This window comes from Panulirus ornatus, chromosome 4 (genome assembly GCF_036320965.1).
Source record: "Panulirus ornatus isolate Po-2019 chromosome 4, ASM3632096v1, whole genome shotgun sequence".
Lineage (NCBI taxonomy): Eukaryota > Metazoa > Arthropoda > Malacostraca > Decapoda > Palinuridae > Panulirus > Panulirus ornatus.
In genome coordinates, this window is record NC_092227.1 from 68,442,333 (window position 1) to 68,459,810 (window position 17,478).

The 17,478-nt window shown below is 42.8% G+C and overlaps 1 protein-coding gene across 1 annotated transcript in view; it reads left to right on the top strand.

The window, feature by feature from the left end:
- Positions 1–17,249, top strand: part of LOC139767079 (adenylate cyclase type 3-like) — a 571,200-nt gene extending 553,951 nt beyond the window's left edge. Inside the window, exon 4 of the mRNA XM_071696050.1 lies at positions 16,941–17,249. Coding sequence (XP_071552151.1) covers positions 16,941–16,976 — 36 coding nt within the window. The 3' untranslated portion in view covers positions 16,977–17,249. The remainder of the gene's footprint in view (positions 1–16,940) is intronic.
- Positions 17,250–17,478: the final 229 nt, after the last annotated feature.

Here is a 17,478-nt window from a genome sequence, read left to right on the forward strand (position 1 = left end):
GTAGGGGTGAGGGTCAAGTCAATTGGGAGGTGAGTTTGAATGGAGAAAAACTGGAGGAAGTGAAGTGTTTTAGATATCTGGGAGTGGATCTGTCAGCGGATGGAACCATGGAAGCGGAAGTGGATCATAGGGTGGGGGAGGGGGCGAAAATTTTGGGAGCCTTGAAAAATGTGTGGAAGTCGAGAACATTATCTCGGAAAGCAAAAATGGGTATGTTTGAGGGAATAGTGGTTCCAACAATGTTGTATGGTTGCGAGGCGTGGGCTATGGATAGAGATGTGCGCAGGAGGATGGATGTGCTGGAAATGAGATGTTTGAGGACAATGTGTGGTGTGAGGTGGTTTGATCGAGTAAGTAACGTAAGGGTGAGAGAGATGTGTGGAAATAAAAAGAGCGTGGTTGAGAGAGCAGAAGAGGGTGTTTTGAAATGGTTTGGGCACATGGAGAGAATGAGTGAGGAGAGATTGACCAAGAGGATATATGTGTCGGAGGTGGAGGGAACGAGGAGAAGAGGGAGACCAAATTGGAGGTGGAAAGATGGAGTGAAAAAGATTTTGTGTGATCGGGGCCTGAACATGCAGGAGGGTGAAAGGAGGGCAAGAAATAGAGTGAATTGGAGTCATGTGGTATACAGGGGTTGACGTGCTGTCAGTGGATTGAAGCAAGGCATGTGAAGCGTCTGGGGTAAACCATGGAAAGCTGTGTAGGTATGTATATTTGCGTGTGTGGACGTGTGTATGTACATGTGTATGGGGGGGGGGGGTTGGGCCATTTCTTTCGTCTGTTTCCTTGCGCTACCTCGCAAACGCGGGAGACAGCGACAAAGTATAAAAAAAAAAAAAAAAAAAAAAAAAAAAAAAATATATATATATATATATATATATATATATATATATATATATATATATATATATAGTATTTCATACATCTTTGCTTTTTCCTGAGTGAGAACAAATTCTTTATTTGGCTCCTTCATCTGTCTTTATATTGTATAGTAATACAGGAGGGAAAGTCTTCCAGTCCCCCGATTACGTCCTTCTTGGTCACCTGCAGGGTGTCGTGCGTGGGCGGTATACATTCTTCCCTCTCCCTGTCAGCTGTTGAGTCCACCACCACAACCTGCTAACACCACCATCATCTACGTTTTCTGTTAATTCCCTTCCATACAATGAAGGAAGAAAATGTTTCTTTTTTAATACCAGAAACTTTTTGCGTTTCGCTTGCCCACTCCACCAGGTCAGGTCGGGTCCAAAGGTCAGTCATTACAAAAACATTGTCCTAGATAAGACTTGTGACAGACAGGCGGTGTAAGTGTCCGTACAGACAGGATTAAAACATTTATCATTTCATTGGAAATGTTCTGCTTTTATAAACTCCGTGTGAAATCCCTGGCAGAATTAAACATTTTTGCCTATTCTTATCTTACACTTTCATCAGTCGTAATGAAACTTGACACACAGTTGGCTCACAACAGCCAGTAATGAAAGACCAAAGATAATTGTGTTGGTGTTCTTGTTTCGTTCTTGCAGAGGTCAGAGTTCAGACTGCATAATGACAAATAGGATTCTGGCTACTATTTTCTCTCCTTTTCCAAGCATTTCACCGATATTTACACACACACACACACACACACACACACACACACACACACACACACACACACATTTATATATATATATATATATATATATATATATATATATATATATATATATATATATATATATATATATATATGAATATCGGTGAAATGTGTGTGTGTGTGTGTGTGGGTGTGTGTTCATCTTGAAAACCGGAGTGATAATAGATCCGCTCGTCCATAAATACCTCGTGTATAGGTCGACCCTTAATTTTTGGCTAAGAAATCATTGAATTATGATATGCCTCGTGTGTAGGTCGATCCAACACATTAGGGTAATAAAGCACCAAAACTCGTTTCAGAAAACCCTTGCTAAAAAAAACTACTCAGCGTCCTGTAAACTGAGGGTCGCTGAGTTAGTAACACCGAGCGCCGAGGGCAAATTGTTTACCATTTATTATTACGGCTGTTTACACTGGAAAATCATTCGAAAAGCGATTACGGTAAAAAAATTTTTGAACTTTAGTAACTAAAGAAAGCGAAAGTCTATTGTTTTCGTCATGATTTTATCCCATTTTCCACTGTAATACCTACGTTATTTCAGCAAAAAATATTACATTTCCGTGAATGTTTTATATCAAGCACAGTATGTATAGAATATCATAGTAATATAACTATTTTAACCCAAAACTATTAAAAAAAGCTAATATTTCAAGATCATCGGAAGGTTAGGTAAAGTCTTTTATTTGCATCATGTATTTTATCCTGTTTTACTTTGAAATGCATCACGTTTCAGCAAAACTACTACTTATTTCGGAGAACACATTCATCCAGGCACAGTTAAAATATGCTTGTGATGCAACAGCTGATACGGCAAAGCCCTGGTCGCTGAGGGTTGGACTTTTTGCGTCGGCTTTTTCTAAGCATCCTTTAATATTACCTTACGTTGAAATTGCGTTTATCCTCTGATTGTCTTGCTTCTTGTTTCTCAGAAGTATGACAAGTTGGTAATAATACAGTATCACTATACTTTTGATTTACAAGTATTCATTCTTGAAAATACTTGAAAACAAACAAATACCAGTACGGGTATTTGCGTGACTCTCACGGCGTAAAAGAACAAACTTGCTTGACCCATATTTTCAGCATGGATTCAATAAGAAACAAGTTCACAAGCAAAGTTCAAGCTCCGAGTGATTGAATTTGCAGAACAGGCTAACAACTGTGCACCAGCAAGGGAATTTCAGATATCTGATTTTTTTTTTTTTTTTAGAGGCTGGAGAAAGCTTTCTGCACAACTTAAGTATTTGTGGAAAAAACACATGTGCTAACAGAGGAAAGTGTATGGAAGTCTTAGTGGCAAAGTATGTCAGTGAAAACCGACAGAATGGATATGGTGTTTCCCGAGGATCACTTCCATTCTTTTCCTTGAAAGTAGCAAGGAAATTAGGCATCACAGATGTTGAGGCGAGCCATGGTTGATGTACAAGATTTATGGAAAGAAATGATTTTGTACTGAGACTGAGGACGCAATTTTCACAGCGTCTTCCACAGCAATGTGATGACAAGGTTATTGAAGAAGAACGCATATGGACTTTCGTGTATTGGAAACATGGACGAAACGACCATGAAGTGGGTGAAAAAAAATTTAGTTCAAACTCCTGAACGTGAAGAATCAAAATTCGCAGTTGTGCTGCCATATATGGCTGACGGCACAAAGCTGACGCTTATGGTAATATTTTGAAGATATTTCCAAAGCAAACGTTTGCAAAAGGTACAATCATCCACATGCACGAGAAAGGACGGTGGATGAAGACGGCATACACATATGGTAGAAAAGAGTCTGAAACTTTCGACCACGGGGAACTGCTTGACCAGGGGGACTGTGCAGAGAAAAAATCGTCTTGTGTGGGATATGTTTGGATCACATCTTGTTGACAGTGTTACTGCTGGGATGAGGAAGGAAAACGCTGATGTAGCTGTGGTTCCTGGTGGATTTAACAAGTCGCGTCCAACCACTGGATGATGTTTCCATAAACAAACCACTCAAAGATGAGATGAGTGAAGTGGAACAACTGGATGATGATGGAAGGAGATAAGACGTACACAAAGGGAGGCAACTTCAAAGCTCCATCACTAGCAACATTATATGGATGGATTGCCGAGGCCTGGGATACAATCAGACCAGAAATTGTGGGGAAATCTTTTAAGAAATGTGGGATATCGATTGCTCTTGATGGAACAGAAGATGACTTGATAATCCTGTGACTGATGATGGTGTTGACCCATGGCGATGCTGTTCACGGAGAGGACTGGGAGGAGGAGCTGTTAAGTGCTGAAGACGATGACAAGGAAAATGATTTTGTTGGATTTCAATGAAAATATTCTGAAATATAGTATCGTACTTTTCTTTTGTTTCAAATTTAACAAAAAATGATGTTTCAAATTTAGTTAACAAAAATTAACGTCTCAAAGTTAATGAAAAAATTAATGTATCTATAAATAAATTTTTGAAAATGAATACTTAATGTTTATACATCGCCGTGTGCCTCCATCCTACCGTAACTTTCCCTGGATTTGGTTACTTTCGTTTTGCTATGATGATACAGGAGATCTGCCTTGGCAACTGTGGCAGCACTCAACAGCTGGTGGTGCGTCGTGTATCGTTGTAAACAGTGCGGAACTGAGGTGGATTTTTATATGGTATGAAATATAGAAAAGGTTTTATAACCGGTATTGTTTGTAGATTTGTGGGTAGTATGATACCGTATATATGGTATGATAAATTAGCATAGCTGAGAACTTCGACGTAAAGTACTGAAAGTAAGTTGTAAAGTAACTTATCCTACTTTAAGTTGGTGAGCTGCATCTGCTAAAGGCACTGCACGGCTTTTCATTACTAATTGGTACATATTTTATTGATTACTGGCAGTAACTGGTTAATATTTTTCATGTTTGAAGCTAAAAATTGCTCCTTGACCTTCCCATCACGCATGGATTTTAACTTGATGAAACTATTACCCTTGTATAGGTCGACATCCAATTTTTTGCCGAAAAATTTGGCCTCAAGAGTACATAAAGGTACGTAAGATGTGTAGGAATACTGTACTTTGAAATCTAAGTCACGGCAAGCGACGCTACCCTGTTGCCTTCCCTTATGCCCCACAAAACTCCTTTCCCGCCTCCTGGGTGTAGGATGTAAGATGGGTGTTAGGTCAGAAAGGCCACCTTCACTTAACTACATCCTCCTCACACCCTCATCTTCACCGACTTGCATCTTCCCTACATCCACATCATTACTACACTCATACGCTCACCACAAACTCATTCTCGTTACATTATTATATTCAGTATATGATCGTATTTTCTACAACTTCTATCTCACTACCACCTTATCATTACAATGACTTGACCACGTTAAGTTACGTCCAAAGCCCTCCACATATTCTGTGTTCACTGTACTCATCTTCATCACACCCTCGTCTACACAGTAGTGTTTCCTTTACTAAGCTAAGGTCTTCAAGGCCAGCCCTGGACGTTTCCCACAGATGGACAGACACCCATCATCATTATTAACCTATACGTAGAGACAGATCATGAGGCATTACCTGATTTCGCCTGGCTGTGGTTGCATTGCGAACGAAAGATCACCTTCGAAGAAGCTGTGTCATTTTCTGTTGTCGAGGCCACAAGTAACTTCTGGCTCCAAAGGAATCCATTATTTACCTGCTACTGGAAGTAGCGCAGCTTTGAGAATCTGCAGGCAACCCTTCAGGGAATGGGATCCTGGGATTATTTAATGGTATAGTCAGTTACTGTTGTTATTATTGTTACTTAACACTCACACTACTGAAAACACTAGTAGTACTGAAGATTACACCCATAATCTTAAAGTTAACACGCACTCTGCGGAAGATAACACATAACTCAAGAAAACACTCTGTAATAACACAACACATAGAAACCCACTGTAATAACACACAACACAAGGAAACCCACTGTAATAACACACAACACAAGGAAACCCTCTGTAATGTCACACAACACAAGGAAACCCTCTGTAATGTCACACAACACAAGGAAACCCTCTGTAATGTCACACAACACAAGGAAACCCACTGTAATAACACACAACACAAGGAAACCCACTGTAATAACACACAACACAAGGAAACCCTCTGTAATGTCACACAACACAAGGAAACCCACTGTAATAACACACAACACAAGGAAACCCTCTGTAATGTCACACAACACAAGGAAACCCTCTGTAATGTCACACAACACAAGGAAACCCACTGTAATAACACACAACACAAGGAAACCCTCTGTAATGTCACACAACACAAGGAAACCCTCTGTAATGTCACACAACACAAGGAAACCCTCTGTAATGTCACACAACACAAGGAAACCCTCTGTAATGTCACACAACACAAGGAAACCCTCTGTAATGTCACACAACACAAGGAAACCCTCTGTAATGTCACACAACACAAGGAAACCCTCTGTAATGTCACACAACACAAGGAAACCCTCTGTAATGTCACACAACACAAGGAAACCCTCTGTAATGTCACACAACACAAGGAAACCCTCTGTAATGTCACACAACACAAGGAAACCCTCTGTAATGTCACACAACACAAGGAAACCCTCTGTAATGTCACACAACACAAGGAAACCCTCTGTAATGTCACACAACACAAGGAAACCCTCTGTAATGTCACACAACACAAGGAAACCCTCTGTAATGTCACACAACACAAGGAAACCCTCTGTAATGTCACACAACACAAGGAAACCCTCTGTAATGTCACACAACACAAGGAAACCCTCTGTAATGTCACACAACACAAGGAAACCCTCTGTAATGTCACACAACACAAGGAAACCCTCTGTAATGTCACACAACACAAGGAAACCCTCTGTAATGTCACACAACACAAGGAAACCCTCTGTAATGTCACACAACACAAGGAAACCCTCTGTAATGTCACACAACACAAGGAAACCCTCTGTAATGTCACACAACACAAGGAAACCCTCTGTAATGTCACACAACACAAGGAAACCCACTGTAATAACACACAACACAAGGAAACCCTCTGTAATGTCACACAACACAAGGAAACCCTCTGTAATGTCACACAACACAAGGAAACCCTCTGTAATGTCACACAACACAAGGAAACCCACTGTAATAACACACAACACAAGGAAACCCTCTGTAATGTCACACAACACAAGGAAACCCTCTGTAATGTCACACAACACAAGGAAACCCTCTGTAATGTCACACAACACAAGGAAACCCTCTGTAATGTCACACAACACAAGGAAACCCTCTGTAATGTCACACAACACAAGGAAACCCTCTGTAATGTCACACAACACAAGGAAACCCACTGTAATAACACACAACACAAGGAAACCCTCTGTAATGTCACACAACACAAGGAAACCCTCTGTAATGTCACACAACACAAGGAAACCCTCTGTAATGTCACACAACACAAGGAAACCCTCTGTAATGTCACACAACACAAGGAAACCCTCTGTAATGTCACACAACACAAGGAAACCCTCTGTAATGTCACACAACACAAGGAAACCCACTGTAATAACACACAACACAAGGAAACCCTCTGTAATGTCACACAACACAAGGAAACCCTCTGTAATGTCACACAACACAAGGAAACCCTCTGTAATGTCACACAACACAAGGAAACCCTCTGTAATGTCACACAACACAAGGAAACCCTCTGTAATGTCACACAACACAAGGAAACCCTCTGTAATGTCACACAACACAAGGAAACCCACTGTAATAACACACAACACAAGGAAACCCTCTGTAATGTCACACAACACAAGGAAACCCTCTGTAATGTCACACAACACAAGGAAACCCTCTGTAATGTCACACAACACAAGGAAACCCTCTGTAATGTCACACAACACAAGGACACAACACAAGGAAACCCACTGTAATAACACACAACACAAGGAAACCCTCTGTAATGTCACAACACATACAAACCCACTGTAATAACACACAACACAAGGAAACCCTCTGTAATGTCACACAACACAAGGAAACACTGTGTATACTAGGTCCCTACCAGAGGTTCTCTCTTCTAGTCATAGAACATTTCACATGATATACGACCCATATAAATTTGTGGAACAGGTCTGTCCCAGACCTACATCCTTGTAACGGTCAGGTCAGAGACCAGGCCGTTATATCCTAGGGTCGTTACCTTGATGCTCAGAGGTCTTATCGTTGTGCACGAGGGTCGTACCGTCGTGCTCAAAAGTCGTGTCGTCATGCTCAGTGGTCATATCGTCGTGCTGAAGGGTCGTGCCGTCGTGCTCGAGGGTCGCACGCTCCTGTGCTCCAGGGGTTGAAGCTACCCTCCTGCCGTATATAAGGAACCTGCCGGGTGAATTACAAAGGGAATTCCAAAGACGCGGTCAAAGGGATGATGAAATTCTTGTCATGTAATATGCAATAATTTGACGTTTTACTCCTGGGCCCCGCCGCCTAGGGTTGCCAGGGGGGCTTTATTATTATCATCTCCCTTATGGTAGTTCTCTCTCTCTCTCTCTCTCTCTCTCTCTCTCTCTCTCTCTCTAAGAAGAGGATGTTTTACCGGAAGTACGACATGCAGCGGTACAAGTTTCATAACTGCATGTAATAATAATGACGAACATGGACGAGAGAATGTTATGTATAGTCAGATATTTTCCATATGACACGAGTGAGTGAAACGCTAGGAACACAAGAAGAGAGAAAAATATTGCCGAAAGACGTGATTATGATTAGAAAATAGATGTAAGCGAAGCCGATGGAATTAAACGAAGAAGCCTTCGACTAAATAAGTCATGGAACGATTATTATTATTATTATTATCAACATGCCGGAGACTCCCTGCCAAGACCTAGCAGGGAAAGACATGGAGAGTGAAGACGTCAGAGATCTAGGAGTTATTATAAATGGAAAACTGGAATTCTGGGAGCATATTGCTCAAGCCAAATAATGAGAGGTATGATAAAGCGAACACTGGTAACGAGAAACAGAGGATGTTAAGTTCATACGTAAGCAGTACTGAACATTGCTGCGTCTGGTCATCAATTAAGCAAATGGACATAAACAAAGTTGAAGAGAAATCAGAAACATCTCTCAAGCAACATTGAGGGATGGAACACATGAAGTTTGATGAGAGTTGAAAAGAATGCGATCTATACAGGCAAGAAAGAAGAAAAGATACTTCATTGGTCTATGAACGACATGAATGACAGTCAACTGAGGGCATCAAGAACAATGTGCTGGGTCTAATAGAAATATTTGATAATTTTGAAGTCGAGATTGATACACACATGAAATGTGCATGGCAAGAGAGTAAACATTTTTTTTATGTTGAATGCTCCAGTTACGGACAAAAGTCCACATCAAGTCCGGGCCTTAATTGAATTTTAGAGAGAATTATGAAGCGGAAAAAGAAAAGACAAGGGAAAGTGTTTACGAATTTTTGGGAAAGTGAAAAACCTGTCTTTTGAAATATACCAGGTTATGGAAGTGACTTATTGGGAAAGACATGAGATGGTAGAGAATTCCAAAGATTCGACGTGTAGGGAAAGAAGCAGGTATCAAAATGGCCCACCCAAGAGTTGCCGATGGCCACACACTAATCTTGTGACACAGCAAGTGTGTGGTGTGTCAGATGTGAGTGGCAATGAATTATTGTGGCCGATCACCTTTGCTATGGCTGTTTCATAATATTTCCAAGTTGTCATGTTGAGTTGTAAACGACTGATACGGAGTTGTGAGCACTTGTGTTTGAGGTTATAGGAAACTTGAGAGGCTATTTCTTTTAAGAGCCTGATATATATTCTGTTGGGCTTTTCTTAAAGCGTGATGGGTTACTGTTATGATAAACCATTGAAGAGTTTTGAATAGCTGTTCTTAAGGTATGATTTATTGTTAAAACCTGAATTCCATTTGTTTATCTGTTGAGGGTTATTAGGAAGTGTCCATTGGCTGTTAAAACCACAAATTACCACAAGTTCGGCCTATGGTAAGTTAGGAAAGCCTTTTGATAAGTTGTAAGTGACTTTTGCCAAGTTGTGGGTGGCTTTGAAAAGTTGTGAGTAATTTTGACAAGTTGTGTAGGGTTTTATCGAATTGTGTCTCATGGTATATTGTGTGGGAGATTTCGTGGAGTTTTAAGTAGTTTTTGGTTCATGAATGGCTGTTTTTTTGTTCCTATTTTTCCTAAAGGACTGATTCTTTTGTGATCAAGTAATTTGTTCGTGATTCTTGTTCTTATTAGCGACTAAGTTATTGGTTATTGTTTTCTTCCAAGGTACTTGTTATGGATATGTGACGCTTCGGGTAGCTATGATTCATTTCTCATGTGTACTTTAACAAATCCAAGAGCAAAAAGAGGGAATTTCTTCTGTAGAATCCAAGATGGATGAAACTCGGCTTGGGTAGAAGTGATGCCTTCGTTCTTTTTAAAAGTTATCTCATGTTGTTATCAGCTGTATGTGGGGGTTGTGAAGGACGATAGTCACCAGAGCTAGGGGATGGCTGGTGCTTCACCGTAGTTGCAACTCGTACATTGGCTCGGAACAGCAGCCACCTGGTTCATTTACGTTCGAATGAGAGAGAGAGAGAGAGAGAGAGAGAGAGAGAGAGAGAGAGAGAGAGAGAGAGAGAGAGAGAGTTTGCTGTTGAGTGAACAAAACCTTTAATCCTTATCCAAACTTTGAAGGATTTCTGTTAGGGTTGACTGTTGTGCTGAGAGAACGGTAAAATGTGCATATGTTACGAGGTTCCCACAAACAAAGAGACCCTCCGGTTTCCAGCAAGACAACAACTGGAAATTCACCTTCCTTCCAGGATGCTCTAGCCCGAAACCAACCAGTTCACCTTCCTTCGAGGAGGATCCAGCCAGACACGAAACAGAAGTTTACTCTCCTTCCCGGAGGATCCAGCCTGACCTTTTTTCCAGGAGGTTTCCAACCAGAAGTTCACCTTCCTTCCAGGGGGTTCCAGCCAGACACAGACTGGAAGTTCCTTGTTCGGGGTGTATCTTAAGACACTGTCTCGCGCCAGTAGATAAGATGGCGGGAAGCAATCACAAGATAGTTCCCTGTAATGCAGTCGCAGAGATGGTTTATTGGACAAGTTTGTAACTTTCGATATAGAGGGATGGAACATAGTGGGAGGTTACGAGTCAACGGGAGCAACCCTCTCTCTCACTGGTCGAGCACAGTGATGGATAGAGAGCAAAGTTGGCTGTCATTGGTCGAGCTGCCATTAGTAATAGATAAAGAGCGTAGTTGTCTTTCATTGGCTGAGTCTGCAGACACGCTACCAGTCGCCTGACGATCGTGTGGAGCATGTCTCCTGGGCTGAGGTCAACCGGAGGGCGGGAGCCGCCTCAGGGAAGGTCGCGACCTTGACAGTGAGACTGAGGATCCCCAGGTCGGGGAGGCAGCGCGTGGGAAGGAAAGATAACAGTCGACCCGATGATCTATGACGAGGTTATCTGCCGCAGGACAGTGATACGATCCTACATTTCAGTACTGCCTTGATTGGTTGGTTAGGCTTCAGGCTGATCGACCACCGGGGTCATTAAGGCCATCAGCGTCAAGCTACGGCCACCAATCGGAAAAAAAAGAATATAGCATCTTCAGGTGCTGATGGTAATTCTAAAGCCATATGCGCTCTGACTTTGCATAGATAGGAGCAGGGTAGTAATACAGAAGGCTCTTTTCTCCCTACTACTCCCTCCGGCACATGAACCAGCAGAAGAATAGCCATGGAGGAACACCATGTGATACAGAGAGGTCTGTTGACAGGAACGTGTGGAGAGAAAGCAGGAATGCAAAGCACATTCTGGTCTAGTGTTTCAGCCGCCCGGCTGCTCTGGGGAGGATGGATGCATGTTAGCTTCTAATATACATAAGGGAAAAAGAAAACTTGAAATATATGCTATCATGCTCTCATTACGGCTCAGGTTGATTCAGTTATAACGATAATTCTAGATCTGTTTGCCGGGCATTTAGTATGAGGTGTTGCTAGTCTTCGTATTAACAAAAGCTGCGTTTATTCATGTGTTGTATAACCCTACTGCTGAAAAATTTTTTACTCGCGTTTCTGTACATCTTCCCTTTAACGTCAGTGCGGTATTATATCTGATCTTTGGGTCTCTACCTAACGTGAAAGAAAATTGGAACGAGATATATTTAATTACATATATAAAGATATATTGAAAATATGAAATCAGATTTTTTTTCAGGGAAAAAAGATATTAGATCATAGTCTGTAATCATAAGGTGACTGATTTCTCTTTTCTGTGTTCATCGGAGTTCATCTGTCTTTATTTAAATTTGGTGACCAGAACTGAACAGTGTGTTCTGTGTAAGGTTACATGATGGCGTTGAAAAGAGGAAGCATTCCGTCTTTATTTTCTTGGTTTCTATACCTGACTGTGGAACCTAGCATTGTATGATTCAGTTTTTGGAGGTGTTTTGCGTATTTCAGATTTTCACACCGCGTGTGTTTTTCTCGTGCGCCAGAAAATGGCTTACCTAACATTTTCTATTGACGTTTGATTCTTTATCGTGATAAACGCATTATTGTGCACTCGTAACATTCAAGGCTATTTGCCGTGTCTCTGACCACCGAATTAACGTTTCGATATCATTTTAGATCGGTAGACAGTTTTCCTTTGTGTTGGTGTGTCTCCATAATGCCAGTTATTCGTAAATATTGATGTTTTATTTGCTATTCTCGTCTTCAGTCCATTGATGATGACGATGATGATCATATTAAAAAGTCTTGGATCAAGAAGTGAACCTTGTGGAACCACCGTTGTCGCGGAGAGCCGGCCTGGTGCCTCCCCGTTTTCTGTCAGTAGTCCAGTCCGCATGCGTGCACATACTGTGTTAGTATATTGAAGGTTATACTCCTAGCGATGGTATATTTAAGGTCATATTTCTGGTGCTGGTACATTGAAGGGTATGCTCCTGATGACGGTATATAAAAAAGTTATATACTTCTGGCGTTATTATATTGAAGGTTATATTCTTGGCGTTGGTATACGGAAGGTATATTGGTATATTGAAGGTTATACTTCTGGCGTTGGAATATAGGTTATATTCCTGGCGTTGTTATATTGAAGGTTATACTCTCTTGGTGATGGTACTTGGGTGGTTATATTCGTGGCGTTGATATATGAAAGTAATGCTTTTGCCGTTGGTATATAAAAGAATATTTTACGCCGAATAACAAGGATCTTGAAATACAGATTTCCTTCATGTAAGAAGTCAATGTAAACTTACCACTGACCTGACCTCCCCGGCTCATCCGACACCATCAAGACACGTCTCTTTTAAGGTCAGACTTGTTCTCTATCCTGACCAGACGCCGGCGGCCTGGGTGACCTCCCATGACCTGATGCCCCCGGTCATCTGGTGGCCACCCTCCACCGTTCACAGACCTGAGCAGCGGCTGCCTTCCTGGATGTAAGCGACTTAACGTCTGTCTTCGTCTTACTGACTAAATAAATGTCTGGTTAGTTGTGCCACTCCAGCCTAACGTCTGTCTTCGTCTTACTGACTAAATAAATGTCTGGTTAGTTGTGCCACTCCAGCCTTGTGTAGACTCGTACTGTTCCCACCCTTCAAGGCATCCGTCAGTGTAAAAGCTTTTCCAGAAGTGTATTTGATTCGTGTCCTGAATTTTGCAAAGTGTATTTGATTCGTGTCCTGAGTTTTGCAGATGACCTTGACCCTGTTCGGAGGTCGACGTCTCGCACCCACAACAGTCCGAGTGTTATGTTCGTACGTCCGTTTGAGCGTCCTATTCTTGCTTAGGGTCTCACTTGGGCTTCCTGGAGCCACAGCGTTCGTTCCCTTCAGAAGAACATCATCTCTTCCTTCCATTAGAGTGTCCCTCATTGTATCTTATTACTTAAGTCCCCTCAGCCTCAGGCCCTGGTTAACACAACCTCCTCCCATTTTTTGTTCCCATTACACATCACTTTGTTCAGACGTGTTACCAAAGCGTTCCTGGCTAGAGTGAGGCTAGGCACATCCTCTTTGTTATCGTCTAGCTCTAGAGACCTGTTGTTATTGTTATTCACTGTGTCCTAGATTTTCCTACAACTTGGGCAGCTTGCCACTCTCAGCTACGTGGAAATAGTTCTTATTTTCTAACGTCGTCTTATGTTCACAATTTCGTTTTCTATTTATCTTGTATTGGTTGTAACATTTGCTTCCATCGCCTCAGACTTTCCCCATTCTGTGCTGTGACGTGTCCCGCTTCACCGTCACGCACACTCAGCATGTTCCTACTGCTTTCTGGACTTCTGTTTTCACTGATGTATTTATGTGGTGAGTTATGTGATTCAAAAAAGAACTATAAACCAGAATTATTCTCGTGAGTATAAGACGCCTTCGTGACCTCACAGGAGCAGTCGGACGGAGGAGGCGAAGCGAGCTGGGTAAGGCATCTCCGTAATGTTCATTGACATTACTGAAAGCGAGACTGTTTGCTCCTGCCTCGATTTGCACCGTGGGACCCCAGACTCTGTGACCCCCTCACCCGTCCCCTCTGACCCGTGAGTCTTGGCTTCTCCTTACTTCCTGCCCTCCCACTCCCTACCCCTGCATCCTCCACCACACTAAATCTCCACTCCTGCCATGTGCCTTGTCTTTCTCCTCCATTTTTAACCTTTTGTACCTCCTGCCACCTCTCTCTCCTTCTGCCATCAGCATCTTCCACCATTACCCCCTGCCACCTCTCTCCCTTCCATCCCAACTCAGGTGCACCTTTCGCTTTCACCTTTTCCGATCCATCTCTACTTGAACCTTTCGCCTACGTCTTAAACCTATTACAGCCTCCACCACGTCAGCCTCCACCCATTTCAACCTCCGCCCGCGTCAAGTTTGCCCACTTCAACTTTTGTCCTTCTTCAGCATCCAGTCCCTTCATCCTCTGCCCCTCTGCTTTACCATCCTGTCTCCATCTACAGTGGTGGGTAGGGAGGCGCCTTCTGCTTTACTGTCATGTCTCCATCTATAGTGGTGGGTGGGGAGGAGCCTTTTGCTTTACTGTCCTGTCTCCATCTATAGTGGTGGGTGGGGAGGAGCCTTTTGCTTTACTGACCTGTCTTCATCTGTAGTGGTGGGTGGGGTGGAGAGTTCTGCTTTACTGTCCTGTCTCCATCTATAGTGGTGGGTGGGGAGGAGCCTTTTGCTTTACTGTCCTGTCCCCATCTATAGTGATGGGTGGGGAAGAGTTCTGGTTTTCTTTCTTGTCTCCATCGTTGGGTATTACTGGTCACTGGCGACCAGCAGATGACCTGGTCATAGAGCGTTAGGCCTTCTGCTGTCAGATTTACTCATGTACTCCCACTTACTACCCTGCATTCCTCAACACCTGCTTCCAACATCTACACCACCTACACCTTTCCTCAGCACCCGCACTCTTCACCACCACCCTCCGCTACCATTTACACCCTCCGCTACCATCTACACCCTCTGCTACCACCTACATTCTCCAGCACCATCTACACTCCACCACCTTCATCCACTAATATTTGCACCCTCGCCACCACCTTCACGCTCACCACCCTCTATCACTAACACCCACCACTACCACCTACGCCCATCACAACCACTTACACCCACCACAACCACCTACACCCACCACAACCACCTACACCCACCACAATCACCTAAACTCACCACGACCACAATTTACACCCGCAACCACTCTACTGAGGTCACTGTCCTCTGAAGCAGTGGTTCTCGTCAGGTGTTGCACGTCAGTGGCTGCAGCATATTGCCTGCCGCCCTGATCTGGCCTACACCAGCAGGCAGGAGGTAGGGACCAGGGCCTGGAGGGTGTCACGGGTGGACTAGAGGGTGTCACCGGCTAAGGGCCAGGTGTCAAGGGCTTATTAAAGGCGTCACCTGCTGACAGGGCTGTCACACGCTGATGTTGTTGGGGGGAGTGTTTCGGGCTGACGTTGGCAGCCGGGAGGGGTTTCGGGCTATTTTTTTTAAGGGAGGGGTCTCGTGCTGACGTTGCTGATAGGGAAGGGTTGCGTGCTGACGTTGCTGATAGGGAAAGGTCGCTTGCTGACGTTGCTGATAGGAAGGGGTCTCGTGCTGACATTGTAGGCGGGTAGGGTCTCATGCTGACACTTCTGGATGGAAGGGGTCTCGGGTTAACGCTGTTGGCAGGGAGGGGGCTAGAGCTGACAGAGACTGGAGAGTAGCGTAAGGAAAAATGAAAATAGAGCGAACCAAAGTGAGGAATGAGGTACAACACATGAGGAATGTTCATAATAGGTTTGGGGACAAGAAGAGGACAGAAGCGTTTGACATGATGGAATATTGAATAATATTCAAGCCAAGTAACACTATAATTTGTTATGATACATACGGAGCACAGATATCAGAGAAGGTTTGAGATATTCAGAAATTAGTCGACTGTGAGGAGTAACCACAGGACTAAGAAGAAGAGATTAAATGGTATGACGTCCAGCTTTTCCTCCTAGAAAAGTGTCTAGATTAAAAAAGCTAGGAAGTACTGACAGTGTTGGATTATGGCACACACACACACACACACACACACACACACACACACACACACACAAACACACACAAACACACACACACACGATGTCTGAGCAGAAATTGAGACAAGACAGGATCGTTAAAGGGTTTGGATTGGCTGGCTGGGGTCAGCAGGGGTTGTATCGGGTGTGGGGGAGGTGGTTGACCTGGGTAGCGAGGTGATTGGTCACATGATTTCCTTATACCTTCCTGTCCTGATGATCATCCATAATGATTTGGCGTTACGAGTTTCATGATCTGAGGAAGGATACAATGTGACTGGGTTGTTAAGGTCTACGGAACGATTATTTCTCTTGGGAATGTTTAGCAGTAGCGTTACTGTGGGTCGTCACCGCCTGGGTGTTGCCCAGTTCACCTAAGTATATAAGACATAGACTGAAAAAAACAGCGTTTGTAATGTCGACCTTCAGTATAACACCACCATCAGTAAGACCATAACCAGAGGTAGGCCAGATTATGAGAGACTTGGAGGTATTCACTTAAGTCATGTAAGGATTTATACATTGGCCAGATGAGGGAAAACTGGAGCTGAGAAATTTTGTCGGCACAAGCAGCTAGTAGGCTCTGCCTTCCCAAGATAGTGATCACTTTGTAGACGTTAACAATCCAGTCACACTGTTCCCTTCACGGGATTATGATATTCGTAATGTCACTGTATGAATTTCTCTTATTGATAACTTTAAACTCTCCTCAGGTAAGTTTAAAGCACATGCCATCATCAAGTACATGATTATGGATGAGCCATCAATACAGGACGACATAAAGGAAATCAACTGACCACACATCTCGCTATCCAGGTCATCCATCGCTCCCCTGCTCACCTCACCCTGCCACCCCAACCCCTACACCCACCAACGGTTCTGTCACGGGTATTTCAGTTTCTGATCACACATGACGGCCAGAGGGTGTGCAGCTCTATGTGTTTGTGTTGGGTGTTGAAACTTTGTAAACTCTGCACAAATGATGAGGTCCTCCGTGAAATATGTAGTGTGTTGTAAAGTTTCATTAAATCATGAGAACGTCTGATGAAGTGTGATTATCCTTACATTGAAATAAGTAAGGCAATGCAATGTCATATATATATATATATATATATATATATATATATATATATATATATATATATATACCTCTCAAACGCGGGAGACAGCGACAAAGCAAAAAAAAAAAAAAAAAAAAAATATATATATATATATATATATATATATATATATATATATATATATATATAT